This window comes from Phalacrocorax aristotelis, chromosome 2, assembly GCF_949628215.1.
Source record: "Phalacrocorax aristotelis chromosome 2, bGulAri2.1, whole genome shotgun sequence".
NCBI lineage: Eukaryota > Metazoa > Chordata > Aves > Suliformes > Phalacrocoracidae > Phalacrocorax > Phalacrocorax aristotelis.
In genome coordinates, this window is record NC_134277.1 from 286,688 (window position 1) to 314,292 (window position 27,605).

The window sequence follows — 27,605 nt, forward strand, 5'->3', positions numbered from 1 at the left end:
CTCCAGGCCGTGACGCACCGGAGCCGGCTGCCAGGAAGGGCTTTGGGGATGGATTAGCGGCCATCTGGCCACCACTGGCCCTTGCCACATCCCTTCCAGCCCCTCCGGCTGGGGGGGGCGCAGCCTGGTCCCCCCTCAGCCGACAGCGCTGGGGGGCCGCAGCCCTCGGGGTGATGCGCTGCCCCGCGGGCCCAGTGCCGGGAGGAGGCCGTGGCGGTGCTGAGTTGCCGGAGGCGGCCGGGAGCTGCTGAGTCACGGCTCGGGGCTGCTCCTGGCACCGGTGTCGCGGTGAGGCTGGCCTCGGCGCCAGCCTCGCTGCGTGCCCGGGGTGGCGGCCAGCAACCGCCGCGCCCGTGCTGGGTGCCAGCCCTGCTCCGTGCCCACGGCGGGCACCGGCACCCCTCTGCCGTGCCTCAGTTTCCCCCCAGCATCCTTCACCGGGGGCTGCCCTTTCCCCCAGGCTGTCTGTCCATCCATCCAGGGTCTCCCCATCACCAGCCCCAGAAGGGGGTACCCACCCCACCCCCCCGTCCCCATGTTGCCAGGGAACCATCCTCATCCTCCTCACCATCACCATGGAGACGAGAGGAGGAGAAGGGCTGTTCCCATGGCGACCACGCAGGCACCCATCCGGCTTCCCTGGCGGTACCCGGGGCGATGTCCTGGGGGACACCAGGGTCCCCCCAAAACACGTGGCATCACCCCCAGCATGCAGCTGCTTTTAGGGTGGGCTCTGTCCCATCGTCCCCCCCCCCCAGCAGTCACACCCAGGATGCTCAACCCCCTTTTTTGGGGGGGGGGAACAAAATCCCACCTCCATCCCCCTTATCAATCCCACCCTGGATGGGGAAACTGAGGCTGGGGGGAGCCCCCTGCCACACCCCCCCCTCCCCTCCTCAGGGCTGATGCAAGCAGCGACGGGGTGGGCCCTTCTCCCCTCCCCTCCCACCGCCGCAGTGCCTGGCACACACCCCGCTTTCTCCCCGCCGGAGAGAGAGAAAAAAAAAAAAAAATTAAAAAAAAAAAAGAGAGAAAGAAAAGGCAGGAGAGGAAAAAAAAAAAAAACCAGGGGAAAAAAAAAAATCCTGCTGACATCATCTGGGATGACGGGGCTGATCCTGCCGCCGGCCCCCCCGCCGGAGCCCCACTAATGCTCCGCTTCTCCCGGCGCAGCTGCCTTCGTCCGGCCCGAGCCAAGGGTGCCGGCGGCTGAGCGGGGTGGCAGGCGGCCGCCCAGGCCGGCCGGCCGGGCTCTGGCATCGCCATGCCCGGAGAATCAGTGAAAACCGAAGGGCTGGGGGGATTGGAGAAGGAAAACGGAATGTTGGAGGGATCGGAGGCAGGTGAGGCCGAGGGGAGGCCGCGGGGCGAGGGGATGGAGGGATGCGGGGATGCGGGACGGCGGAGGGAGCGGGAGGGATGGAGGTGGAGGGATGGAGGATGGAGGTGGAGGGATGGAGGACAGAGGGCCGACCGCAGCGGCAGCTCTTGACACCACTGAGGGGCTCCAGTAGCGGCATCACTGAGGGGGGTCCGGTACCGGCACCCCCAGGGCCAGGCGGGAGGTGACTTTGGGGACACCCCCGAGGAGCACCCAGCGGAGGCTGGCCCCGGTGCTCCCCCCGAGGAGGCCCTGGAAAGACCTGGGGTGGGGGGTCTTGGTGCCCCGGGGAGGCTGAGCCCCCCCCCAACCCTGCCCCTCCCAGGGACCACCAGGAGGGCAAACTGAGGCACGGGGCGGTGCAGAGCCCTGGCCCAAGGTCACCCTGCGCAGGCGGCCCCGAGGGCTCGCCGCTGCCTGTCCGGGGGGGGGGGGGGGGGGCTGGGAACAGGCAGGGAGGGTCCCTAGTGCAGCTCCCCCCTCCCCATCCTAGTGCCACCCCCCATGCGCCTCAGTTTCCCTCCAGGAGCTCAGTTTGGAGGGGCGCAGGGCCCAAAAGGGGGTGAGGGTCCAGTTTGTGCAAGGGGGGGGTGTCGGGGCTTCCCTCCCTCCAAGGTGGGGGGGGGGGGGGGGGGGAAACAACGGCAACACACACAGGGGGCTTTGCAGGGTCCCCATTCCAGGTGGGAGCTGGAGGAACCCCAAAACATCCCCTTGGGGGGTCCCAGCCAGGCAGTAGCAGGGAAGGGCAGAGTTAAGGGGATCACAGAAACACCCCCCCCCCTCAGTGTAGGGCAGACCCAGGCCCCCAAAATAGCATTAGGGGGGTGGGGGGGAATGCAGGGACACCCTCCCAGCCCCCAGTTAATCCATTAAACACCCCCCAACAACAGCCTCCAATAGGAGAGGGAACACCCTGCCCACACCTGCCCCAGTGCGGGCAGCTGCCTGCTAAATACCCAGGTGGGGCCCCGCCCCCTTCCCAGCAGCCTCTGCGCCTGGCCCCGCCCCCTCACCCCTATATAAAGCCCCCGGGGGGGCCCGTCAGGCTCTGTTGGGTTTGGTGTAGGAGGTGGGTCTTGGCAGGTCCCAGCTGCCTCTGCCCTCATGGACCTGCCCCTGGGGGCTCCAGGTAAAGGGGAGGGAGGGTCAAGGGGAGGGTTCCCCCTCCCCTAAAGTTTTGGGGTGCCTGGGAGGTGGGGAGGGGGCTGTACCCTGGGAAATCAGGGGGCTGAGGGTGCACAAACTCAGTGCGTGGGTGGGCACTAAGCTCCTTGCGGAAGGGATTCTGCAAGGGGGGGAGCTCTGTTTTGCTTGGGGGGGTGGGGGGAGACATGGGCTCCCCATCCCCTCCATAGAGGGATCCCTCCTTAATGCAGCTCTGTCTTTTTGCCCCCAGGGAGGGGCTGGGGATGGTGGGGGAGGGGCTGTTGGTGTGGGGGGGGTGTGTCCCCTCTCGGGTCATCCCTGGTATTGCCTAAACCCTCTAGTGGCCCCTGGGTCCCCTGGGTGGGGGGTTTACCCTGTTCTCCCACCCCTGGGGGGTGGGGGGGGAACTAGCCTGGTTAGGTGTGTCCCCCCTCCATGGAAGAATCCTGACTGCCCCCTCCCCACAGCCTCAAATTGCAGGGTGACCCTGGGGGGGGGACACACCATTGTACTGAGTGGGGGGTCTCCCCTCTCTCCGCAGCCGCCCCGCCGGCCACGGGCCCCCCAGAGATGCCCACCAAGGAGGAGGCTCGCCCACAGCCCGAGGGGGCCAGCTGCGACCCTGGCCCCCCCGCCGCCGCCCCCCCCAGTGAGGCCTGCCGGCCCCCCCTGCCCGCGGACCCCCTGGACACCCGCATTGTCATGGGGGAGGAGACGCGTTCCCCTGATGCTCCTGAGCTCCAGGGGGGTCCCCCCTCACCTGCTGTGCCTTGCCCCTTCCCTGCGCCCACCAAAGACCCCCCCCACTGCCAAGCAGCTGAGCCCCTCCCGGGCAGACCCACCACCACCACCCTGGACCCCGACCTCTTCTTCACAGCCCCCTCCACCCCCATCCGGTCGGGGGGTCCCGGCTGCTGTCGCCCCCCACCGAAGAGCAGACGGATGGGGAGAGCGAGGGGCTCTGCTCCCCCCCGACCTCCCCCTCTGGCTCCTACATGACAGCTGAGGGGGGCAGCTGGGGCTCCTCCGGCACCGCCAGCACCTCCCCGTCCTGCTCCCCCAACCTGGTGGCCGAAGCTGAGGCCGAAGGCATGGTGGAGGCCGAAGCCATGGCAGTGCTGTCCGCCTGCCTGGAGGATCCCCCTGCCTTCACCCCGCCATCTGCAGAGGAGGATGAGGAGGAGGAAGACGGGCCTTTCGCCCCGCCGGGCGATGATGATGATGACAGGCAGATGCCGGAGGTGGAGTGGGACGTGTCGGGGGGCGAGGGGCTGCCCGGCGCGGGCCTGATCCCGGCGGCGCTGCTGCCCTTCCGTGGCAGCCTGCTCTTCCAGGCCGAGGCGGTGGAGATCGCCCCGCTGCCCCCCGGCGCGGCCCCCCTGCCCCTCTCCGGTGAGGAGGAGGATGAGGAGGAAGAAGAAGAGGAGGAAGAGGAGGGTGGCAGCACTTCGGCCTCCTTCCTACGCTCGCTGTCCGAGACCTCCATCACCGAGGGGGTAGACGAGTCCTTCGCCTTCCGCGACGACACCTCCGCCTCCTCCGACTCGGCCGCCTACGATGGCGAGGAGGACGAGCGGCTCTACGGCACCGAGCGCCACGCCATGGGGGCTGAGGGGGGACCCCCGGGCACCGCCACCGCTCCCCCCGGCACCGACACCTCTGGGGATGGTGGCATCGAGCTCCACCTTCACGCCGGGATGGCCCCGGCCAGCTCTGGCTCACCGGAGGATCCCCTCGGCACCACCGCGGCGAGGAGCCGGTGAGCGTGGCGCCCGGCGTGCAGGATGCCGACACTGAGGACCTTGGGGCCGAGCAGATGGAGGCGGGGACGCAGGAGCAGGGACAGCAGCGAGACCCCCCCAGCACCCACCGAAGTTGCCATGGAGCCGGACGGTGAGACCTTCACCTCCTCCTCTTCCTCCTCAGAGCTGGAGGACACATCAGCCCTGGAGCCCGATGTCCCCTTGGGAGCTGGACCCTGTCCCGGTGGGGTGTGCCCTGCTGGAGACCCCCCAGCTCCTGGAGGAGGCTGCAGCGATGTCAGGTGCTGAGAAGGAGCCGGTGGCAAAGGATGCTTCCAGCACGGCAATGCTGGGAGAAGGGCCCGACAGGGAGCCGGTGGCGAGTGGCCTCTGTTCTGGGGAGCCCAAAGACCCCCAAACCGATGGGCAGGGGGGGGACAGTGACATAGTGCCAGCCAATGGCGAGTCCCAGGGCAGCCCTGGGAGTGATGGTGGTGACAGCAACCATGAGCTTGGCACTGTGAGAGCAGGGAGCACAGAGCCAGCAGCCACTGATGGCTACGAAGAGATGGACATGGTGGCCACCGACCCTGACCTGGTGCCATCGGTGGTGCCCAGTCCGCTGGATGAGCCTGACACTGCGGCCACCGACCTGGTGCCACCGGTGACACCCAGCCCGCTGGATGAGCCTGACACTGCGGCCACCGACCTGGTGACACCGGTGACACCCAGCCCGCTGGATGAGCCTGACACTGCGGCCACCGACCTGGTGACACCGGTGACACCCAGCCCGCTGGATGAGCCTGACGCTGCGGCCACCGACCTGGTGACACCGGTGACACCCAGCCCGCTGGAAGAGCCTGACGCTGCGGCCACCGACCCGGTGACACCGGTGACACCCAGCCCGCTGGATGAGCCTGACACTGCGGCCACCGACCTGGTGACACCGGTGACACCCAGCCCGCTGGATGAGCCTGACACTGCGACCACCGACCTGGTGACACTGGTGACACCCAGCCCGCTGGATGAGCCTGACACTGCGGCCACCGACCTGGTGACACCGGTGACACCCAGCCCGCTGGATGAGCCTGACGCTGCGGCCACCGACCTGGTGACACCGGTGACACCCAGCCCGCTGGAAGAGCCTGACGCTGCGGCCACCGACCCGGTGACACCGGTGACACCCAGCCCGCTGGATGAGCCTGACACTGCGGCCACCGACCTGGTGACACCGGTGACACCCAGCCCGCTGGAAGAGCCTGACACTGCGACCACCGACCTGGTGCCACCGGTGACACCCAGCCCGCTGGAAGAGCCTGACACTGCGGCCACCGACCTGGTGCCACCGGTGACACCCAGCCCGCTGGAAGAGCCTGACACTGCGGCCACCGACCTGGTGACACCGGTGACACCCAGCCCGCTGGAAGAGCCTGACACTGCGGCCACCGACCTGGTGACACCGGTGACACCCAGCCCGCTGGAAGAGCCTGACACTGCGGCCACCGACCTGGTGACACCCAGCCCGCTGGATGAGCCTGACGCTGCGACCACCGACCTGGTGACACCGGTGACACCCAGCCTGCTGGATGAGCCTGACACTGCGGCCACCGACCTGGTGACACCGGTGACACCCAGCCCGCTGGATGAGCCTGACACTGCGGCCACCGACCTGGTGACACCGGTGACACCCAGCCCGCTGGAAGAGCCTGACACTGCGGCCACCGACCTGGTGACACCGGTGACACCCAGCCCGCTGGATGAGCCTGACACTGGGGCCACCGACCTGGTGACACCGGTGACACCCAGCCCGCTGGAAGAGCCTGACACTGCGGCCACCGACCTGGTGACACCGGTGACACCCAGCCCGCTGGATGAGCCTGACACTGCGACCACCGACCTGGTGACACCGGTGACACCCAGCCCGCTGGATGAGCCTGACGCTGCGACCACCGACCTGGTGACACCGGTGACACCCAGCCCGCTGGATGAGCCTGACACTGGGGCCACCGACCTGGTGACACCGGTGACACCCAGCCCGCTGGATGAGCCTGACGCTGCGGCCACCGACCTGGTGACACCGGTGACACCCAGCCCGCTGGATGAGCCTGACGCTGCGGCCACCGACCTGGTGACACCGGTGACACCCAGCCCGCTGGATGAGCCTGACGCTGCGACCACCGACCTGGTGACACCGGTGACACCCAGCCCGCTGGAAGAGCCTGACACTGGGGCCACTGACCTGGTGACACCGGTGACACCCAGCCCGCTGGAAGAGCCTGACACTGCGGCCACTGACCTGGTGCCACCGGTGACACCCAGCCCGCTGGATGAGCCTGACGCTGCGACCACCGACCTGGTGACACCGGTGACACCCAGCCCGCTGGATGAGCCTGACGCTGCGACCACCGACCTGGTGACACCGGTGACACCCAGCCCGCTGGATGAGCCTGACACTGCGGCCACTGACCTCAACCTGGTGCCATCGGTGCCACCCAGCCCGTCAGAGGAGCCGGACGCCGTGACCACGGACCCAGTGCCATCGGTGCCACCCAGCCCGCTGGACAGCAACACAGCACCGTCCCCTCCACCACGGGACGTGTCCCCCTGCGATGCCGGCAAGGAGCCGGTGGATGGGGTGGCCTCGGTCAGCGAGTCCTCGGAGCCACCCATGACCACGTGTCCCACGGGGCGGGGGCCGATGGCCCATCCCTCTCGGGACGTCGGCGAAGCCCCCGAGGAGTGGGACGCTGCCACCACCTCCTCCGAGGAGTCGTCCCCGGAGCTGCTGGAGACCTCCCGCTCCCGCACTGACTCCAGCTTCTTCACCGCCCCCAAGGACAGCGCGGCAGAGGTGGCTGCCCCCCCCAGACCCCTATCTTCCAACAAGGAGGAGGATGATGCCCATCGCTGCCTGGCCCTCTGCCTGCCTGCCTCGCCCCCCGCCATCCCCCCGTTGATATTCACCGCCTCGGAACAGGAGGTGTACGTGGGGGTCCCCCCAGCCCCCCTCGAACTGCTCCAACCACCCGGTGCCTTTTCGGAGAGCGGGGCGGCCTGGCAGCGCCGGGAGGACCGGCAGCAGGTCGCCGCCATGTTACAGGGCTCCTTCGGGGACCTGCCGGCCCCCCGCCTCCTCCCCAGGCCCCTGGAGACCACTGAGGTGCCAGTAGAGCCCCCAGAGGGCCCCCCAAGTGATGGGGAGATTGAGGAGCCCCCGGCCCCCTGCGAGCCCCTGACCGTTCAGCTGGGCGATGAGCTCCTGGGCCAGACTGCTGGAGAAACCGATGCCAAAGTCCTGGGGGAGGGCAGCCCCCTGAGCCCCCCCAGCGAGCCCCCGGTACCCTCTGGGCAGCCGGAGGAAGAGGAGGTGGTGGCAGGGGCTGCATCCAGCCCTCAGCCTGCTCCGGGTGCTGGTGAAGGGGGGGATGCTCAGCTGGAGCCCCCACAGGAGCCGGCTGGGGAAGCAGCACCCCAAGCCCCGCCCGAGCCCCCCAGCCCGCCGCCGGCCCCCTGCCCTCTGCTCCCCAAACTCAGCCAAGTGCCTCCTCTCGCCGCCGCGCCGTCGCCACCATCGCCATGCCCGGATCTGGCCCGCGGTTCCCCGGACACCTCAGGGCTCCCCGCCGGCGAGGAGTGTCCGTCTGTCCTGCCGCCCTCCAGGAAGCACCTCGAGGGTAAGAGACACCCCGTTGCCCCCATCACCGTGGGATGTCGTGTGGGGCTGGGGTGGGCATCACTCACTGGTGGGGTGCTGGGGGGACCCAGGGTGGGCAATGGGGGTGAGCAGGCTGGGCTCAACCCCATGAGGGGGATTTTGGGGGCCACCACCAGCTCAGCCCCTCCACTGCCTTCCGCCGCCACTGTGGGATGTCGTGCGGGACCAGGGTGGGCATCACCCACTGGTGGGGTGCTGGGGGTCCCTTTAGGGGAGTCTCAGGGTGGGCGATGGGGGTGAGCAGGCAGGGTTCAACCCCACGCAGGGGACTTCGGGGGGCACCACCAGCTCAGCCCCCTCCTCGCCCCCCCGCAGCCCCCCAGCCCTCCCCACACAAGGAGAAGGAGGCCCGAGGCAGGCAGGCAGGGACGGGCAGCCGGGGGCCCCCGCGGGGGTCCCTGCAGTCGGAGTCGAGCTCCTCCAGCGAGGCGGAGGCGCCGTACCCCTGCCCCGAGATCCAGCGCCTGCGGGAAGCCGCCGGCATCGCCCTGCGCCAGGAGAAGCAGCCCCCGGCCGCTCGCCGCTGTGAGGCCAACCATAAAGGTGAGAGGAGGGGGTTCCTGTGGGGTCTCCCCCATATTCTGGGGGGTCAGAGGGGTGCCAGTCTCCATCCCACCCCTCTGCTTGGCCACAGGGTCGTGTAACGAGTCGGAGAGTAACGACGAGTCCATCCCCGAGCTGGAGGAGCCCGAGGGCTCAGAGCCGTCGGCGGCCCAGAACCAGGTGGGGTTTTGTTTTGGGGTGGGGGGCAGAGCGTGGGGACCCCCTGGGCAGTTGTGCCAGGGCTGCCCTCACCCACCCATCTCTGGCAGGCGCAGCTCACCCACTCGCTGGGCACCGGGGAGGAGACTGTCAGCAAGGCGAAGCAGAGCCGGAGTGAGAAGAAGGCCAGGAAGGTGGGTGGGGCTGGGGGTACTTGGGTGGGGCTGGGGGTCTCCCATGGGGCTGGGGTCCCTAGCCCAGGGTTACCCCTGGGAAGGGGATTAGCCCTGGGCCAGGGGCAGGTCCCCACTCCGGGAGGGGGGGTCCTCTGTGTCATGGTGGGGTGTCCCAGCACACTAGTGTGGGGCAGCAATGTGGGGTCCCCCATTCTGGGGGGGCTCAGCCTGGCTCTGCTGGTGGACAACATTGTCCCACACCCCTGGTTTTGCTGTTGTCCTGGGGTTTTGGGGTGTTTCTGGTGGGGCTGGAGCCCCCCCTTGGCTGCTCTGGGGGTCGTGGTCCTGAATGGGGGCCACGGGGTCACCCCTGTGTGTGTGCCCCCCCCCCCCCCCCCTTCCCAGGCCATGTCCAAGCTGGGGCTGCGGCAGATCCACGGCGTCACCCGCATCACCATCCGCAAGTCCAAGAACATCCTCTTCGTCATCACCAAACCTGATGTCTTCAAGAGCCCCGCGTCCGACATCTACATCGTCTTCGGGGAAGCCAAGGTGATGGGGAGGTGGGGGTTTTTGGGGGGGGTGTGTGTGTCCCGTCCTTGGGGCCCCCCGTGGCCTGTGGGGGCAGGTGGGTGACCCTGTGTGTCCCCCAAGATCGAGGACCTGTCGCAGCAAGTGCACAAAGCGGCGGCAGAGAAGTTCAAGGTGCCGATGGAGCACTCGCCTCTGATCACGGAGACGGCTCCCACCCTCACCATCAAGGAGGAGAGCGAGGAGGAGGAAGAGGTGGGTGCTGGGGAGGGGGCGGAGAGGGACCCCCTGTGTCCCAGCGGCATGGGTGGGATGGGTCACCCATGGGTGACGGCGACGTCCCTCCCGCCCTCGCAGGTGGACGAGACAGGGCTGGAGGTGAGGGACATCGAGCTGGTGATGGCCCAGGCCAACGTCTCGCGCCCCAAAGCCGTGCGGGCGCTTCGGCACAACAACAACGACATCGTCAACGCCATCATGGTGAGTGATTGGGGGTGGGGGCTGCAAACAGGGGTACCCCCCCCCGCCTCTCCCAGCATGAACTGGGGGTGCAAACCCCGCCGGGGTGCTGCAGGGGGTCCCCAACACTCTGCTCTCTCCCACAGGAGCTGACCATGTAGCAGCCGGCGGCGTCCCGGCCCCCCCTGTATAGGTGCACAGTTACTTCCCCCGCCGCCATCCTTCCTCTAGACCCCCCCCCCTACTCCTCCTCCTCTTCCTCAGCGTCTGTAATGCTCAATAAATGGCCTCATGTATCACTTGGATCGCACGCTGCCTCCCAGCGTGGTGATTTGGGGGGGGTCCGGGCTGCCCCACGGCTCCCCCAGCCCCGTGTCTCAGAGGGGTCCTGGCTGTGGAGGTGTTTGGAGGGGCTCAGGGCACCCCTATTTCCAGCACTGGGATGGGGTGTGCGGTCAGGGCCACAGGGGCGTGCGGCATGGGGAGCCCCTGGCTTGGCGGTGTTGGGGTGGGGTGGGGGGAACGGGACGTGGTCCTGGATGGGGTGGTGGAGTCCCGGGATGCTCCCGAAGCCGTTGGGCATCAGGGTTTACCCCCCCCCCCCCCCCCCCCCGCATTGCTAATTTGGAGGTGCTTAACAAAGCCGGGCTTTGCCGCAGCCCACGGGAGGTGAGCGAGGGCTTTATCAATGAGACAAACCAGTGTCGGGTGCAGAATTATATTTACCTGTAACAAATACTCCGTACAGAAAGCATACATACACATCCCCCGTGGGACCCCTGCCGCCTCCCCGGGCCGCGTCCCCCCGGGCCGCCGGGGCCGGGGTGGCTCCAGGGCTGGCGACGGGGAAATGGAGGCGGCAGAACCCCCCCAGCTCGCTCCCAGAACGCTACAAGGCAGGGTTATTTCCAGAATTAAGTCCCATTTCCCACTGAAGTATAAAAAAAACCCCACTGTGAGCTGTTATGGCTCCTGTTTTATAGCTCTCTGTATACAATCGTGTCAAAAATAGGCTTCCCCCCCCCCCCAAGTTTCAAGTCTTCAATGACTTGAACGTCCACATGTGCGATCTGTTTTTTTCATCTGTAAATGACAAAAAGGCACTAAAAGAAACTATGCCCGGGCTGTGCCGCTGCCTCCTGGGCTGAAGGAGGAGGGAAATCTTGGCTCCCCGACTCCTGAGGACCCTGGAGCTGCTGCTGGGGGATGGAGCCGGGACCCCCCCGTCTCCCCTTCCCTCGGCAGATGGCGAAAACATGCAACAGGAGGAGGAAGCCTCGAGCTTCTCCATCAAGGCTTGTTCCTAGGGAAGAGGCTCCCTGGGATGGGTGTGTCCTGGCCAAACCCTTTCCTCCAGGGGATGGGGGACCATTTCTGCCCCCCCACCCCCCCCCCCGGGTTTATCAGCCTCGAAACGGGAAGGAAAGGGCTGTTGGGGGCTGCACGCGCTGTACCCGAGGCAGGCCCGTCCCTGCCTCCCCTGGAGCCGCACGGCCAAGCACCGGCGTGTCTCAGCCACCGTCACCCCATAAAGGCCGGGGGAAGGTGGGATTTGGACCGTGGGGACCCCCTGGGAGCAGCGGGGGTCACCCGACCCCAGCCTAAAGCAGGGCCTGTACCGAGGGCCGGTGCCGGCGATCCTGGGAAGGGCAGGTAAGGAATGGCTGGAGCAGCGGGGCTGGGGAGGGAGAGGATGAGGGCTGAAGGCTGCTCTCTGCCTGGGCTGGACAGGCAGGAGGGTGGCAGGGGGACACCAGTAAGGATGATGGTTAACGGGGGAGCTGCTGGGGGAGGAAGGGGGTTGTGAGGGGCGAGCAAGGGTTAAAGGCGCTGGGGGGGGCTTTGGGGACAAAAAGCAGGACAATGTCACCCAAACCGGCAGGACAAACGGCAGCGGAATGTGCAGGAGGCGGCTGGATCCCCCCAAAACTGCTGAGCCAGTGTCTGGCCTCAAAGCACCCGTCGCAGGGGCCGCCCCCGGCACCACCGCAGCCAGCACCGGCGCCACAGACCCTGCCAGAGCCACCCATGGGTGCCAGAGAGCTGTCCCAGCCCCCCCCCCCCCAGGTTGTGGCTCTAGGGACAACCGGGGACCCCCACCCTGACCCTTCCCAGGTGCGTCCCACAGGAGCGCTCCCTGGGCAGGGGATGCAGCTTAAAAAAATAAGTGTGTATTTATAACCGCGTGTAAAATATACAACATGTACATTGTGCCCTGCTGCCCCGCCCTGAGCTCCCTAGAGCGGCTTTCCCTTCCCCGTGGGGGCTCTGGGGGGCCCTGGAAGGTGCCTGGTGACCCACCACCACCAGCAATACGAATCCCAGGATGGGTGTCGGGGAGGACAGTGGGGTCCCCCCAACTCTGGGGTGGGATGCATGGGGCCAGTCCTTGCTCCCAGCAGGTGGGAAGGTGATGCCCTGCCTGGGGTGTTGGGGCACACGTGAGCCCGCTGGTGGGTAAAACATGGGCTGTGCCCCCCCCCCGCCCCCAGCTCCCTCGGGCCCCCCGCTATTCCTGAGCAAAGCTGGAGCGGGGGGACGGGGTTTGCAGGCCGAGCTGCAGCAGCACAAGCACGAAGCTGCCGGCGCGGCCGCTACCACCGCAGCGTCGGCAGCAGCTCCCGTGGGTCTGGAGCCAAAATGTTTCGACACCATCAACAATAGGTTTAAATAATTCACATTGTGGTAAACTTCATTCAAAAAACAGGGAGAGGAAGAGGAGGAGGAGGAAGAGAGCAGTTACAATAAGGATACCATGTGCAAAACTGTAAACCAGGCAGAGGGTTGCAGCCAACTTGTCTCCCTGGCCTCGCTCCTTGGGTGTGCTGGCAAAACCAAACCAGGGACGGTCGCAGGCCGGGCTCCTGCCCCGGGGCCCTCCCGGTGCAGCGAGAGGGCACCAGCCGCCTGCCGCTCAGAGCCGCTGATGAGGATGGGAGAGTAATTACATCCTGATCGAGCCCCACAGCCTCTCCCAGAAGGACGGCGGGGTGGAGGCACCGCTGCGGGGACTCTCTGGGAGGGCGCTGGAGCGAGCCCCTCCGGCGGGGGGAGCTGCCGGGGCCGTCCTCCCCCCCCGGCTGGCCCTCAGGAGGAATCGCGGTCCATGCTGCACCCCAGGGCTTCGATGTCGTTGCTGATGTGCGAGATCATTCGGTCCCACTCGTCCTCCTCCGAAGGGACGGACTGGTCGTCCGAGCTGCCGGCGGCGCCGTTGCCGTTGGTGGTGGAATTGGAGGTGGTGCTCAGAGTCCGCCTGTACCTCCCGAAACTGTCTGTGATGATGCCGCGGCCGTCCTTCACCCCGATGGTCTCGAGGAAGTTCTCAAAGTGTTGGCTGTCCTTCTCGGGGATGAAGGGGCGAAGACCTGGAGCAGAGAAGCAAACACGAGATGAAACTGGTCAGCGTCGTGTGTGCTGTACGGGCTGGGCACGCAGGGGAGACACCCCGGACAGATTGGCTCAGCTGGCTGCAATCCCCTGGGCTTCTGAGCCTTCAGCTGCTGCAAAGTCATGCCCTAGCTCCCCAAAACAGCGTGGGCCTTGGTAGAGGAGCCTGTTTTGGGCAGGGATGGGGACCACTGTGGTCTCTGGCTCAGGGCACAACTCCCACTTACACTCTGAGACCTGCAGCTGCTGCCCACTGAGGACAAAAATCCTGCTAAAGTGGGATTTTTTTTCCAAGCTCAAAAGGATCATCTGCTAATTCCTCACCGAAACATATTGCTTGGCTTTACTGAGCTTATTGCTATAACGGCATCAGCCTGTGCTGCAGGCCCCTGACGGAGCACAGGCAGGGCAGCTGCAGGACCATTGGTCCCATCTCCCTCCATGGGCCCTGCTGTGGGGCAGCGTCCCCAGAGGGGTGGCTGTAGCTGCGAAGAGGAGCGGGTCACCAGGACGCAGGTCAGGTGTGCTGCTGGAGGGCAGGGAGGCTCTGCAGAGGGACCTGCACAGGCTGCATCGATGGGCCGAGGCCAGTTGTGTGAGGTTTAACAAGGCCCAGGGCCGGGTCCTGCCCTTGGGTCACACCAACCCCAGGCAGCGCCCCAGGCCTGGGGCAGAGGGGCTGGGAAGTGCCCGGCGGAGAAGGCCCTGGGGGTGCTGGCTGACAGCCGGCTGGGCATGAGCCAGCAGTGCCCAGGTGGCCAAGGAGGCCACCAGCCCCCGGGCTTGTGTCAGCACTGGTGTGGCCAGCAGGGGCCGGGCAGGGATGGGGCCCCTGTGCTCGGCCCTGGGGAGGCCCCACCTCGAATGCTGGGCTCAGGTTTGGGCCCCTCGGGACAAGAAGGGCCTTGGGGGGCTGGAGCGTGTCCAGAGAAGGGCAGCGGGGCTGGGGCAGGGTCTGGAGCACAAGTGTGCTGGGGGGCGGCTGAGGGGGCTGGGGGGGTTTAGCCTGGAGAAGAGGGGGCTGAGGGGAGCCCTTCTCGCTCTCTGCAGCTGCCTGAGAGGGGCTGGAGTGAGGGGGGGGCTGGTCTCTGCTCCCAAGTCACCAGGGACAGGACGAGAGGGAACGGCCTCAGGCTGCGCCAGGGGAGGTTTAGGTTGGGTGTGAGGGAAATGCCTTCCCTGCCAGAGGGGTCAGGGGTTGGCACAGGCTGCCCCGAGAGGTGGGGGAGTCACCGTCCCTGGGGGGGTTCAAACACTGTGCAGACGTGGCACTTGGGGACGTGGTTTAGGAGGCCTGGGGGTGTTGGGTTGGGGGTTGGACCTGATGATCCCAGAGGTCTTTTCCAACCTTAATGATTCTGTGATTCTAAAAGCAAGCCAGTTGTGCATACACCGCTGAAAGAAAACGCCATTGTACTGGCAGGAGCACCCGGCTGCCGCATCCCCAGGACAAAGGAAAGAGAAGCTGGTGGGGGAAGAGCTCGCTGAGAGCTGCCCCTCTCCCTGCGGCACACTGACTCCAGTGAACAACCCCCTCACCAGGCCTTTCAGCAAATCTGCTTTTAAAACAGGGCAAAACCACAGCTTTTCAGTGATACTAAGGCATCTCTGTGCTGGTCCCGGTGCTGTGCGAAAGCCCCTCCAGCCCTGGCACCCGGGGCGCCGGCCCTACAGCCCCTTTGCCCCGGGGGCTGAAGCAGAGACACCAGCTCAGGCCCGTGTCCTCCTGCCCCATCACCACATCGTGTTACTGATGCTCTTTCAGATTATTAAAGCCGAAAAAAAAATCAAATCAAGGAGTTTGAGCAGGAGGGACTTGAGAAGCCCCTGAGGCTCTCAGCCCCCTTCTAATGAAGGGGAAATAAGGGGTCCTGTCACGTGCCAGGCTGCACACCTTCTCTCCAGGGCTGTAAAACCCTCTCCAGGGAATGCAGGTGCAATAGGAACAGCACCAGAACGGCCTGGACCAAGGACCAGAGCTCACATGCTTATTACCAGCAGGCACAGAAACGCCGGGTGCCTGCCCTGGAGATAGCCAGGCAGTCGGGAGGGCGAGGTGAGCACCTCGCGGGATGACACAAGCCTCTGAGATGGGGGCCTGATCTAGACGGACCCAGCTGCCCTCAGGAAAGAGGTTATCTCCAAAGGAGAGAGGGATCGAGATGTTGCTCCTCACTTGGTGACACCCCCAAGGCATCTTCGTGCCATCCACACCCGCCCCTTTATCCCCTCGTGTCCCATCAGATGCCCACAGGAAGGCCCTGTGCGTCAAGGATCGGGACCAGGCGCGTCACGGGGGCATGGGGACAGACTGACGGCGGCTCTCGCCCTCCGTTCGGTCACCCGTGCTGGATGCCTGGCAGCCGACGCTCACCCAAGAGCAGGAACTTCCTGCTGTCCCCGTAGAGCTGCTTCAAGTTGATGCAGAATTCGTGGATCGAAGCCCCGTTGCGGTACTCGTGCAGGAGCATTGCGAACTGCTGGATCTCTTGGGACGAGAGTTTCGTTCGGAGCTGTGGAAGAGAACGTCACTGGGGTTTGGTTTTTGGTTTTTTTTTAGGAGGGAGAGGTGATGGGAAGCCTGGGAACGGCATTTACCAGATTTATTGCTATTTGACAAGAGCTGCAGCAACGAACCAGCTCATCCCGATAGAAAAGCAGGACACGCTGGGGTGACCCACTCCTGAGCAGGCAGCTTTCAAATGGGGACAAGCTGCGAGCGCACGCAGGGACCGTGACTCGCAAAGTGACGGCCCTGGAGTGCTGTGGATGGTGGGACACGCCGTGACGTGGTGAGAGGGGACAAGGGGGTGGGGATGCTCCTGCAGGAGAGGGATGTGAGCCCTCGTTCGGGTCACATGAAGCCTCCAAGCACAATTCGTATGAAGAGGAGGGGGATGGGCTGTTCCTACAGCAGCGTGGGCTCATGTTCTACATGCTGAGGTGTGTAGAACCCAAATCTCAAGAGCACTCGAGCACCCAAAAGGGAAGAAAACCCCTCCGCCCTTCCCTGGGGCTCCCTACCGTCATCATATAGTCCTGGAGCAGCTCTGTCGCCGTGGTGCTCAGCTCGCTCTCGCTGACTGTCTTTATGTGTGGAGACTGTTGCGTGGAGAAGGAAGAGGGGGAGTTGTCACCTGCATCCAAGGCTTCTGGAAAGGAACTGAAACGCAAACAGATTGTGAGCCCTCCAGAGCTCCTCGGGCGCCTTCTGCAGCGCCGCTGCCGGCAGTCGCGGCACGGGGGAAGCGTGGAAGGGTGGAGGAGCACGCGGAGACGCGTGCTCTCTGCAATAAAGCTCGCAGCCTTCCGCTCCTGAGGGTGTCTGAAGGCTCCCAACATGGCACAGGAGACTTGAGATGCCTTGGTTTGGTGACCTGCTGAAAATGAAGCCCTGCATGAGCACGGAGCCCCTCCAACTGCTTCCTCGTTGTGGAACCATGAGAGGGGAAAAGTCTCAAACCACCTTATTTTGGCGTTAAATGTGAAATGTTCAAATAGCATTAGGTTTAAACAAGTGCTTTGTGCGTCAGGTTTTCAGCCCACAAACACCAGCAACGTTTTCAGCGGTCACCGATTCAGGAGGGAAAAAGTTTCTAAAATAAGGGGTTTTGGGGAAAACGTTTCTCCCAATTCCAGCTGGATTTCACCAAGGCAAAGCAGCCGGGCGCGCGCCGCGTCCCTGCTTTGCTGACGCGGGGGACTGCACGTACGTTGTGTACGTGAGCGTCTCTGGAACCCCGCGGCAGCGGAACAATGCGGCCACGGGTGCTGCGGAGGGAGGGACCACGGCACCGCACGCGGGCAGTAAAAACCCCGTCCAATGTTTCAGCCAGAGCGAGCAGCAGCTTTTCGATGTGCAGACCGCAGCGGTTCCTGCGCTGGGGGCTTTAAGCCCGGCAGCGAGGCTGCACTAATAGGCCCGAGCGTCGTGCGAGCTCGGTGTACCGTGTTTAACTTACAAAGTGCTTGCTTCCGTTTCGTAAGATTCCTTAACATCCACTTTTGTAGAAGAGTCATCTGCAAGGAAAACATTCAGGACATAGAGTTTAAGAGGCAGCAATTGGGTGCTTTCTCCCAGTCCACAACCTACACACAACCACACAGGCGCACTGGAAGGCAAGGGGCAGCGGGGCTGGGGCGGAGCGGTGCTCTGTCGGGTCTGGATACAGACGCAGCAGAGATGCAGAACCACAAAGCGATTGTTTTATTAAGTGCCTCCATCCAACGTGAATAGAGGCAAAGGGTACGGGGGGACAAGGATGATGGCTGATGTAGCCCAGCTGGGGAAATATCTGCAGGCAGGAGATGGCCCTCATGCCCTTCCAGCTCACACATAATTAAAGCAGAGGAGGGTTATTTTTTTTAAATATCTTGCAGGAGGGAAGCCAACCAAGCTGGGCCAGGCTGGGTCTGACCTTGGAGGGTGGCAGGAGAAGAGATGACAGATGTTGGTGAAGATGGGGAGACCAGAGAGCCAGCCGTGCCCTGGGCTGCATCCCCAGCAGCGCGGGCAGCAGGGCGAGGGAGGGGGTCCTGCCCCTCTGCCCCGCTCTGTGAGACCCCCCTGCAGCGCCGCCTCCAGCTCGGGGCTCCTCAGCACGGGAAGGACATGGGGCTGTTGGAGCGGGGCCAGAGGGGGCACAGAAATGCTCCGGGGGCTGGAGCCCCTCTGCTGCGAGGCCGGGCTGGGAGAGCTGGGGTTGCGCAGCCTGGGGAGGAGAAGCTGCGGGGAGACCTTACTGCGGCCTCCCAGGGCTTAAAGGAAAGATGGGGAGGGACTCTTTATCAGGGACTGTAGTGATAGAACGAGGGGTAACAGCTTAAAACCGTAAGAGAATAGATCTAGATTAGATATAAGGAAGAAATTCTTTACGATGAGGGTGATGAGGTGCTGGCCCAGGTTGCCCAGAGAGGTGGGAGATGCCCCATCCCTGGCAGTGTTCAAGGTCAGGTTGGACGGGGCTCTGAGCAACCTGGTCTAGTGGAAGGTGCTGCCGCCCATGGCAGGGGGTTGGAACTGGACAATCTTTAAGGTCCCTTCCAACCCAAACCTTTCTATCATTCTATGACCCTCAGATGGGCCCAATAAGAACGAGGCAAATGGAGAGAGCATGGACTTACCACTGTGTAAGGACATGTGCCGCGTCGGTGTGGACGCCCCATCAAATATTGCTCTGTCCAAGAAGTCTATCGTAGACTCAGTGTAAACAATCTGGAAGACTTGGCTGAGAAGTGAGCACAGCTCCTCGGCAGTCACCTGAGGAGGGAGCAAAGAAGGGCTGGGGCAAGGCAGAAGATACCACGGTGACCTTTCTCTTCGGGTTCCTACGGTGGGCACGCCACGTGGGACAGCAGTGTGCTGTATTTGTAAGGGCGTTGTCCTCCCAGTGATGAGAGGGAACCTACTCGGCCAGGATCCAGGACACTGCTTGACCCACGGGGTCTCCAGGGCTGGAGGTGACAAACCTCCGATCTCGTTAGCTACCTCCTGCTGTCCCCTGGGCTTTTCCTCGGTGCTAGAGGAGACAAACTCCCAAGCTGGATCGCCCCTCATCACCCTTCCATACTGCCTGAGAAGCATCCCAGCCCTCTTCAACCGGCCAGAACCAGGCAATAGGAGATCAGACGCTCTGTGGTCAACTCACAGCTATGAACTAGCACCCAGACTTTGTGTCAATGCTCTGTCCTACTCCTCAGTTCAGCTCCTTGGGATTTTGGCTGCATAACCTACATCCCAAATAGGTGCAGGCACCCCAGAGCTGAAACAAGGCGAGCAAAACTCCACCCTGAAGGCAAAGGGTTCCTGCTGTAGAAGTAGGAGCACACAGCCCAAGGTCAGAATCTCTGCATCCAGACACCGGATGAAACCGATTTCCAGGTCAGCATGAGGAAAATTCCCCGGTTAGCAAAATCCTATTGTGGGAGAGATTCAGTTGCCTTCACAGATTTCCTGCTGCTGGAGAAAGCTCTGGGCAGCAGGCACGGCCACCAAGGGAAAACCATCTCTGAGACCCTCTCGTGTCTGAACCAGGTCTTGGGGCTGGGGCAGGGACCAGGTTTCCTCCTCCAGGTAGCACCTCATGCACCAGCAAAGCCCAACCCACATCCTGCAGTCTTAAAACTGGGCCTATGTGCGTCACACAACCGATGGCCAGGTAAGCATCTGGTCATGTAACAGAGGGGACGCTTGGCGAGGGCAAGATGAGGCCACCCTGGGGCTCGTGGGTCTTCACTATCAACCTGAGAGGTTGTGGCCAGCCCAGTCTAAGGGCCAGAAAACCTCCCAGCAATCCCAGTCCCAGCACCATTGCAATCAGAGAGTGGCTCTGTAGGCAACCCCAAAGTGGGATAGAGTTTTAATCGAGTGTTTTGAGTCTTACTTTGTTCTCCGTAGCCAGGATCACCAAGCAGCAAGCTTCGACGGGAACGACCCCGCTCTCAGACAGCGAGCCTGAAGTAAGGGCTTTGGAGCTCTCGGCGCAGAGGCTCTGGCTTGGGGAGATCCCGGGGTCCTGAGCTGAGAAAGAGAGAAGTTGTGATGGAAAGGTCGCAGCAGGGAAAGAAGAGCAAGGAGTCCTCGCATGGTGCGCTGTCCTCCGAGCAGGCTGCCTGTGGGGAGAGCAAAGTCCCCAGAGCAGGAGTGCAGAGGATCCCACAGCTGGGAGAAAATGCCTTGGAGGAGGGAGCTCTTGGGAGCCCGGGAACTCCACCGGAATGCTGCCCAGGGCCGAAGTGCAGAGAAGGGCAGCGGGGCTGGGGCAGGGTCTGGAGCACAAGTGTGCTGGGGGGCGGCTGGGGGAGCTGGGGGGGTTTAGCCTGGAGAAGAGGGGGCTGAGGGGAGCCCTTCTCGCTCTCTGCAGCTGCCTGAGAGGGGCTGGAGTGAGGGGGGGGCTGGTCTCTGCTCCCAAGTCACCAGGGACAGGACGAGAGGGAACAGCCCCAAGCTGCGCCAGGGGAGGTTTAGGTTGGGTGTGAGGGAAATGCCTTCCCTGCCAGAGGGGTCAGGGGTTGGCACAGGCTGCCCAGAGAGGTGGGGGAGTCACCGTGCCTGGGGGTATTTAAAAGAAGGGTAGACGTGGTGCTTGAGGAGATGGTTTAGTGTGGACTTGGCAGTGATAGGTTAGCAGTTGGACTCGATGATGTCACGGGGTCTTTTCCAACCTAAACAATTCTATGATTCTATGAAAATCTTTGAATGAAAAGCCTGTAATTCAGAGCTGGTTTCTAACAACTCTACATACCGCCGGCTTCATTTCCGTGGCTTAGCCAGCCTCAGAAATCCATCAGCAGAATTACAGCCTTCTAAGTCACTTATTTATTCTGTAGACTGTCCTTTGCTGTCATGGGGTTTATAATCCGATAAGTCTCTGTCATTACATCCTCTAAGTAGCTCAGCCTTCCCCAAACACTCCAGCCCCAAAACATGCAGGTTTGACACAGGCAGAACTGCTGGGGACAGGTTCAAGACCCTCCCCAGGTATTACAAGAAGTGAGGTGTGTCGGAAGTGGTGAGTATCACCCCGGTTACTCAACACGGGCATTTAGACATCCAGCATCATGATTAAATCCTCCCAGCAACCGCTGGGTCCAACAAGCCTGAGGACCAGGCTGGAGGAGCTGCCTCTACCTGCTCTCCCTGCTTTTCCTCCTTGCTGATATCCACAGAAGACCCCACAGACTGGAGCAGGATGGGCAATGCAGAATAAACCTCTACACTTTAAGATCCCAAACTTTCCTACGAGTCAGTAAATGACAGCTCTCATTTGGGGTTTGGCAGTTGCTGGAGGACAGGTAACGAGGGGAATTTCTAAGCTGTGTGTGAGCCCGCAGTTCATCTCCAGGCACAACCCAGCCCAGGTCCCAACATCCTTCATCCTTCCCAGTGTGCTCAACTCCTCTGTGAGTCACAGCACCCTCGGGGCAACACATGTAAACCCAGTCCTTCCTCCACCCCCACTAGAGAAGGATGGACTGAAAGAATTCCAGGCAGGAGACTAGATATAGGGAAAAAATTTCTCATGAGGGTGCTGAGGCACTGGCCCAGGTTGCCCAGGGAGGTGGGAGATGCCCCACCCATGGAAACATTCAAGGTGAGGCTGGACGGGGCTCTGAGCAACCTGATCTAGTGGGAGATGTCCCTGCTCATGGCAGGGGGTTGGACTGGATGGCCTTGGAAGGTCCCTTCCAACCCAAACCATCCTGTGATTCTATGATTCTGTGAAGGACACCGGCTGTTTTGGTCTGTTCTCACCCAGCATTGCCTTTGTCCTCTTTCTTGCCCAGCTGGTTGCCATCCTACACGAGGGCAATGCTGGCTGCTGCGAGGCTCTGCCCCACAACCCCAAAACACACGGCAACCCCCAAACCCAAGGCTACAGCCTGCCCGTGCTGGCCACGACCTACCTGTTTTCAGCACGACCAAGTGAGAGGAGTCATCTCGGATGTAGGAAACGGACGCGATGTCGTGGATGGGGACCCTGAGGATGAGATCTTCTCCATCCCTCCACACCAGCTTGATGTTGTAGGCAGAGAGACTGATGACAGCGTCGTGTTCTTGGGTCAGCTGCCCCGGGAGCTGGTGCGCTCTCTAAAATAAATGTATTTCCATTGATTTTGTTTCCCCTTTGGTAACGGTCTGGTAACAGGCTTCCCACCCACAGGATGGAGGACGTGAGTCAGACCGGCACCCAGCCCCAAGGAAGCTCCATAAGCCTTTTTATGCTGCACGTCAGATAGAAACAACACAGAGCAGATCATTCAACAGGCTGAGCCCTCACCTTTGCATTATCGATCAAATGCAGGATCTCTGTGCGGCTGGAGGGATTCAGGTACCCTGGGATGGATGTGAGTTGACCTAAATACTGGAAAAGAAGAACCAAACAGTTACCACAGCACGTACACACTAAGCAGGCCACGAACATGCCAGCTACTGCAGGAAAGACACAATCAATAGACAGCAAAGGGCTGGTGCCCCTGGCCCCTGGTTAGAAGCTGCTAAATATGCCTACATATGGAAGATAGTGTGGCCAGCAGGAGCCGGGCAGGGATGGGGCCCCTGTGCTCGGCCCTGGGGAGGCCCCACCTCGAATGCTGGGCTCAGGTTTGGGCCCCTCGGGACAAGAAGGGCCTGGAGGGGCTGGAGCGTGTCCAGAGAAGGGCAGCGGGGCTGGGGCAGGGTCTGGAGCACAAGTGTGCTGGGGGGCGGCTGGGGGGGCTGGGGGGGTTTAGCCTGGAGAAGAGGGGGCTGAGGGGAGCCCTTCTCGCTCTCTGCAGCTGCCTGAGAGGGGCTGGAGTGAGGGGGGGGCTGGTCTCTGCTCCCAAGTCACCAGGGACAGGACGAGAGGGAACGGCCTCAAGCTGCGCCAGGGGAGGTTTAGGTTGGGTGTGAGGGAAATGCCTTCCCTGCCAGAGGGGTCAGGGGTTGGCACAGGCTGCCCAGAGAGGTGGGGGAGTCACCGTCCCTGGGGGGGTTCAAACACCGTGCAGACGTGGCACTTGGGGACGTGGTTTAGGAGGCCTGGGGTGTTGGGTTGGGGTTGGACTTGATGATCCCAGAGGTCTTTTCCAACCTTAATGATTCTGTGATTCTATAAGATCTCTCATGCCATGACATTATTCGAACGCTATATAGCTATATATAGTTCTATACGAGCCAACATTACCTTCACTTCTTTCTCGATGTAGTCATTCAGCAGCACGTCGGGTTCGACACGGTCAGGCAGGGACACCACCACCGTATGCAGAGGCCGTCTCTCCGTAACCTTCTCCTGGGCTTTTTTATCCCGACCTTTTTCGCCCTTTAGGAAGACTCGTTTGAAAGGAGACACTATTCCAGGCTGCGGAGAGAAAGGGAAACAGAGGGGTTAAGGGCGAAAGAGGGAGTTTCTGCACCGATATGGGGGGCAAGCTGGCAGCACCCGCTGCCCAGCACTCCTCCAGCCCGTATATCTGCACTCAGCCTGGTTTTACCAGCTCCAACGACCCCATGGACAGGCTGGTTTTACAGCTACGGATCCACAAGTGTGTGATCTTCTGCTGAAAACCCCTTTCCTGCAACATGTTGCAAGAAGGCAAGTGCTGATAAGCGCCCTTCACCGAAACAGGATGATTCTTCCCCCAAAAGTCCTGATGCCAAACCTTCCAGTTAAGAACAAATACAAATATATATTCGGATTAAGAGCTGTAAGAGTGAGGGAGCCACGGCCATGTGCAGAACCAGCAGGCTTCCTCCTCACCTCAGTGCAATTTTATATTTCACCTGAGCATTTGCAGTGAGCAACTCGACGAAGGATTGCCAAAGGAAAAGGCAAAGATGCTGCAAACTCGTCCGAGGTCTCTGGGGAGACCCACAAATGTGAGCACACGACCCAGGAGATGTCTGGGAAAAACAGGTCTTTGTGGTTCCCAAACCATCGAGTGCTGGGTTTGGAAAAACATGGGAGCCAACACAAGCCCAGCCGGCGGCAGCGTGCACACACGGGCTCCCAGCTATAGAGGGAGCATCACCACCATCCTTCTGCCGCGGCACGGGGCGGACAGCCCCGGAACGCTGCACGCCCAGGGGCTGTCGTGGCAGAGCCGACCCACGGTAGGTCCCCACCAAGCTCCACACCGGCCCACCCGACGGCCAAATGACCGGGAGCATGCACGGACTTCTCCAATTCTGAGTTTACCAGCTCAAATGGATGTTTTGAAGCGGGCAGATCCAACGCTTGGGATTCACAGCATTGTTAAATGCCCGTCTGGAGGGGGAAGGCAGAGCTCCTCGTGGCCTCGCTGGCTGCCCGGCCACGCAGCTCCGATGCCCCACGCATGCTCGGCTCAAGCTTCCCTGTCCCACGGCAGCGATGCCCTCTGCTTCCCACCCCTCAGGCAGCCACACCTTGGCTTCCCTGATTCTCACAGGAAAGAAGCAGCACTGTACAATCTGCAGAGGCAGAAAAGATGCTTCGAAAGGAGAATTACTTAAATATAAACCCAGTGTTCCTGCTCAGAAAAGCATGGAGTCCTTTGCAACCTCAAAGAGCAGCAGCACCCTGCAAACTCAGCTCCGTCTCCTGCCGCCATCCACTGCAGGACCTTGCCTTGGAAACCACCGACAAGAACTGCTGCAAACCCTTCACCTGAACCGCCCGAGCCTTGCCATAGGATATCATATTCTGGGGGGGCGTGTGGGGAGTGCCACCACCACGTCACCTACTCCCAGCAACATCCCTCCCCGCACAGCAGCTGATGCACCGGGTTCAAACGCACACATGGGACCTGCTCCCACCTGGCAGCTTCAGCCTCTCATGTTGCTTTTCTCAATGTAGACGAGCGTGAAAGACCAACAGGAACAAGAGAGATCAAAGCAGGACCAGAAGAATTTGAAACCATTGTACTAGGACGGGAAAGTGGGATGGAAAAGCTCCTGGTTGAATAGTATTCACCAAATCCCAGCGTGAGCCAGGCACTGCAAGGACGTTGGGGACAGCCCGGCCCTGAAAACGTCCCTTGGACCAGGGAGACAAAAATAGAGCGAGTTTATAGGACAAAAGGGGTAGAAAACACAGCTACATGACGCTCGTGAAACAGCTCTGCAGGACCAGTCCTGCCAAACACTGCAGGTTTTAGGGGCAGCATCCCTCCCTTCAGCTGGGCTCCCGAGATGGAGCATCACCCTGTGCTGTGCAACCCCGCTGGCTCCTGCCGAGGGGCCGGGATACCGTTCCCGGCTCCAGAAAGAAGAAAATCCTGAAAGAAGCAGGTCTCTCTGCCAAGATAAGAGTGTGGGGCTCAACACTGGCTCCGCCACCCCGACTACAAGGGTGTCTGACCCCAAACCTTGGCCACCGCTGCATAAAGATCTCATTCCACCAGCATCTTTTAGGAGTCAAAAGCAGAGAGGTACAGAAAACTGCCGCCGGGGTCAGGGCTGGACCGCAGCAGCCCCACCGGACGCTTCCCCCTCCACCAGCCGGGGTCTGACGGCTCCGGCTTGGTTCAGCTCTCTACGTTGAGGCTGCCGGATCCAGCCCAATTCGTACAGAGCAAAACGGGAGAAACTCTCGCTTTTCCTTCAGGGATTCAGGCAGCCTCCATAGGGCTGGGAGGGATTCCCCACCATCCCGTGCACCCAATCCCCGTGGCAGAGCCACAGGCTCTCCTTGAAGGAGGATTTGGGGAGCCCAAATCCAAGGCGGAGGCGTCACCCGGCGTGATGCAACGCGGAACAACAGCTTCTGCATTTCTGCAAGACGATCTAAAACCAGCACCCACCTCGTTCTCCATCGAAGTACCCGGCTACGGAGAGCAAAACCAAACCGTGCTGGCACGGAGCCTTTGGTGGCTCACCAAAATCACCTCCCTGGGGTGGGGAAGAGAAGCTGCTACCCTCGTCTCGGGGGCTGCCAACGCTCAGGGCCCGTGCCGAAGGGCTGGCAGACCGAGAGCTTTCATTCGCCTGCCGGCTCGCGGCCAGGAAGTGCAATAACCACAGTTTCCTTCTGTTACACGCAGCAAGAGTGACAAAATAAAGTTGTCGGTTGAGAAACACCAAGGTCTGGCAGCAACAGGGCCGGGCGCGAGGCAAGGCAAGGCGCAGAAGCCCATTTTTGCAAAGCTCGATCCCATTCCTGGCTCCCAGCCATGTGGTCCCGCCTCCTGCACCCCTAAACCCCTAGAAACTCCCCAACAGCCTCTGCTGCTACAGGCTGGACTCGCACCCGGCTACACCCGGGATGGAAATACCCAGAGCCCACAGGAGTCTTTAATCCCAGTTTCTCCTCCAAGTTTCCAAGCTACTTTGTGCTCTGAGGTCCAACAACAGCCACTGAGCCCAAGGGCTGTAAAGCTTATTTTTTTAGAGCCCGTGTTTTGAGTCCTTAAGTTTCTTGCTCGCATTAGAAAAGCAAAGCTTGGAAGTGAGGTTAAGAGCTCCCTGCCCGAGCCAAGGCCTCCCAGGAGGCACTTTGGGAAAGCGCAAACTGTTCAAGCGAGACTTGCTGGGCTCAAATGTGAGTCAGGCTCGGAGGATTAATGAAAACAAGTTGCTGATTTCACAGACGGAGAATCAAATTAAAAAGGCGAAGGCGGTGATTTCCCTGATGAAATTCACCCATTGAGCAGAGGCAAGAAGGTCGATTGGAGAAGGAGCACCCGAAGACCTGCTCTGCTGCCAGCTACCTGCAGCCACGCCGGTGCTTGCACTGAGCAGATTCCCATCTTAGGAATCTCCGGCAGGCTGCCTAGTTAGTAGGTCTGGGAAAGAATTCCATTTCTCCTTAAAGCCCACAAAATAAGTTTGTTTTCTCCCCCCCACCCCACCTCCTTGCCCAGAACTGCAATCCCTGAAGGTGATTTCCCAGCCCACCTCCCTGTGGATCCATCCGGTCCGGAGGCATCTCCTGCCGCAGGACAGTTTGTAAAAGCCACCGGGAAGGGGAGCGGGGCTCAGCCCAAACAACAGAGCTTGTGTGGAAAGGACGGGTCCTTCCCCGCGCAGGGGGAGCGGACGGACACAGGCAGCACAGCGCCGGCAAGAGCTGCCACGAGCTCATTCCCACACCGTTTGCTTCTCAAATGCATTTATGTCTTCAAAGTCAGGAGAAGAGGCAGGGAAGGCATTACATGAACACCTTGTGCCAGCCATCACTCGGCGTTTCACAGAGGGCTGCAGGTGCCGGCAGAGGACGGCCAAGGTGGGCACTCCTTGGAGCCTCCTGCTGCTGATGGCTCCGAAGCTGTGGTGGTGCAGCCCCGCGGGCCACTCTGAGGTCCCAGGATAAGCCCTGCAGGGCTGTTACCTTGGTCGTAACGACTTGAGCACGAATTGTGGCCAGAAAGTAAAATATCGACCAAAGCCAATCGTCTCGATCCTATAACTAACGATCCAAGAGGGAGACCTTAGGAACTCTCGAGTCTTTAACTAAGTCGCTACGTTGATTGTAACAAATCCCATCAAACTGCTGTTTTAAATCGGCTGATGCTTAAGCGCTGTTAAGAATTACACAACCTAACACTGACATCTACCTCAAAAATATTAATAAATCTTAAATTGCCAACCAAAGCCGCGTAACAAATCACATTCCTGACAAATCGGTGTAGTTGGCAGTATCCACAGATCTGTATCTGCGACAGAAATTCAGGAGGAAAAGAGTCACTTCATCTACTTAACGAGGCATTTAAGACTTGGCTAATGGAGACGGAGCATCTCAGAGCTGGTTTTAACCCGCCAGGCCAGACTAACAGGGAAAGGCACACCATCGGGCAGGGGAGAGGGCTCTGGGACCTGCAGGTGGGCTTTGGCTGGGATTTTTTGGTTCACCCAACGTACTTCGCACATATTTGAACGAGGAACGCTGCTGAGGAACCAGGGT

General features: G+C 61.7%; 2 protein-coding genes across 3 annotated transcripts in view; one reads left to right on the forward strand and one right to left on the reverse strand.

Annotated features, from left to right (window-relative positions):
* Window positions 1-1,130: 1,130 nt before the first annotated feature.
* On the forward strand, window positions 1,131-10,154 carry LOC142052260 (uncharacterized). Its single transcript, XM_075082003.1, is given in 13 exon segments — window positions 1,131-1,343; window positions 3,072-3,425; window positions 3,428-4,239; window positions 4,242-4,370; window positions 4,372-4,521; window positions 4,586-7,946; window positions 8,303-8,530; window positions 8,622-8,710; window positions 8,800-8,883; window positions 9,271-9,417; window positions 9,520-9,651; window positions 9,754-9,876; window positions 10,002-10,154. Coding segments are annotated over 13 exon segments (5,703 nt in total). The 5' UTR covers window positions 1,131-1,264; the 3' UTR covers window positions 10,017-10,154.
* A 405-nt stretch (window positions 10,155-10,559) lies between these two features.
* Window positions 10,560-27,605, reverse strand: part of CCM2 (CCM2 scaffold protein) — a 46,318-nt gene continuing 29,272 nt past the window's right edge. For both annotated transcript variants that reach the window (XM_075082025.1, XM_075082024.1), the window contains exons 2-10: window positions 22,911-23,084; window positions 22,026-22,109; window positions 21,652-21,835; window positions 19,629-19,765; window positions 18,370-18,505; window positions 17,208-17,265; window positions 16,270-16,408; window positions 15,620-15,758; window positions 10,560-13,223 (exon numbers count right to left, since the gene is read on the reverse strand). In XM_075082025.1, the coding sequence (XP_074938126.1) occupies window positions 12,943-13,223; window positions 15,620-15,758; window positions 16,270-16,408; window positions 17,208-17,265; window positions 18,370-18,505; window positions 19,629-19,765; window positions 21,652-21,835; window positions 22,026-22,109; window positions 22,911-23,084 (1,332 nt within the window). In that variant the 3' untranslated portion in view covers window positions 10,560-12,942. The remainder of the gene's footprint in view (window positions 13,224-15,619; window positions 15,759-16,269; window positions 16,409-17,207; window positions 17,266-18,369; window positions 18,506-19,628; window positions 19,766-21,651; window positions 21,836-22,025; window positions 22,110-22,910; window positions 23,085-27,605) is intronic.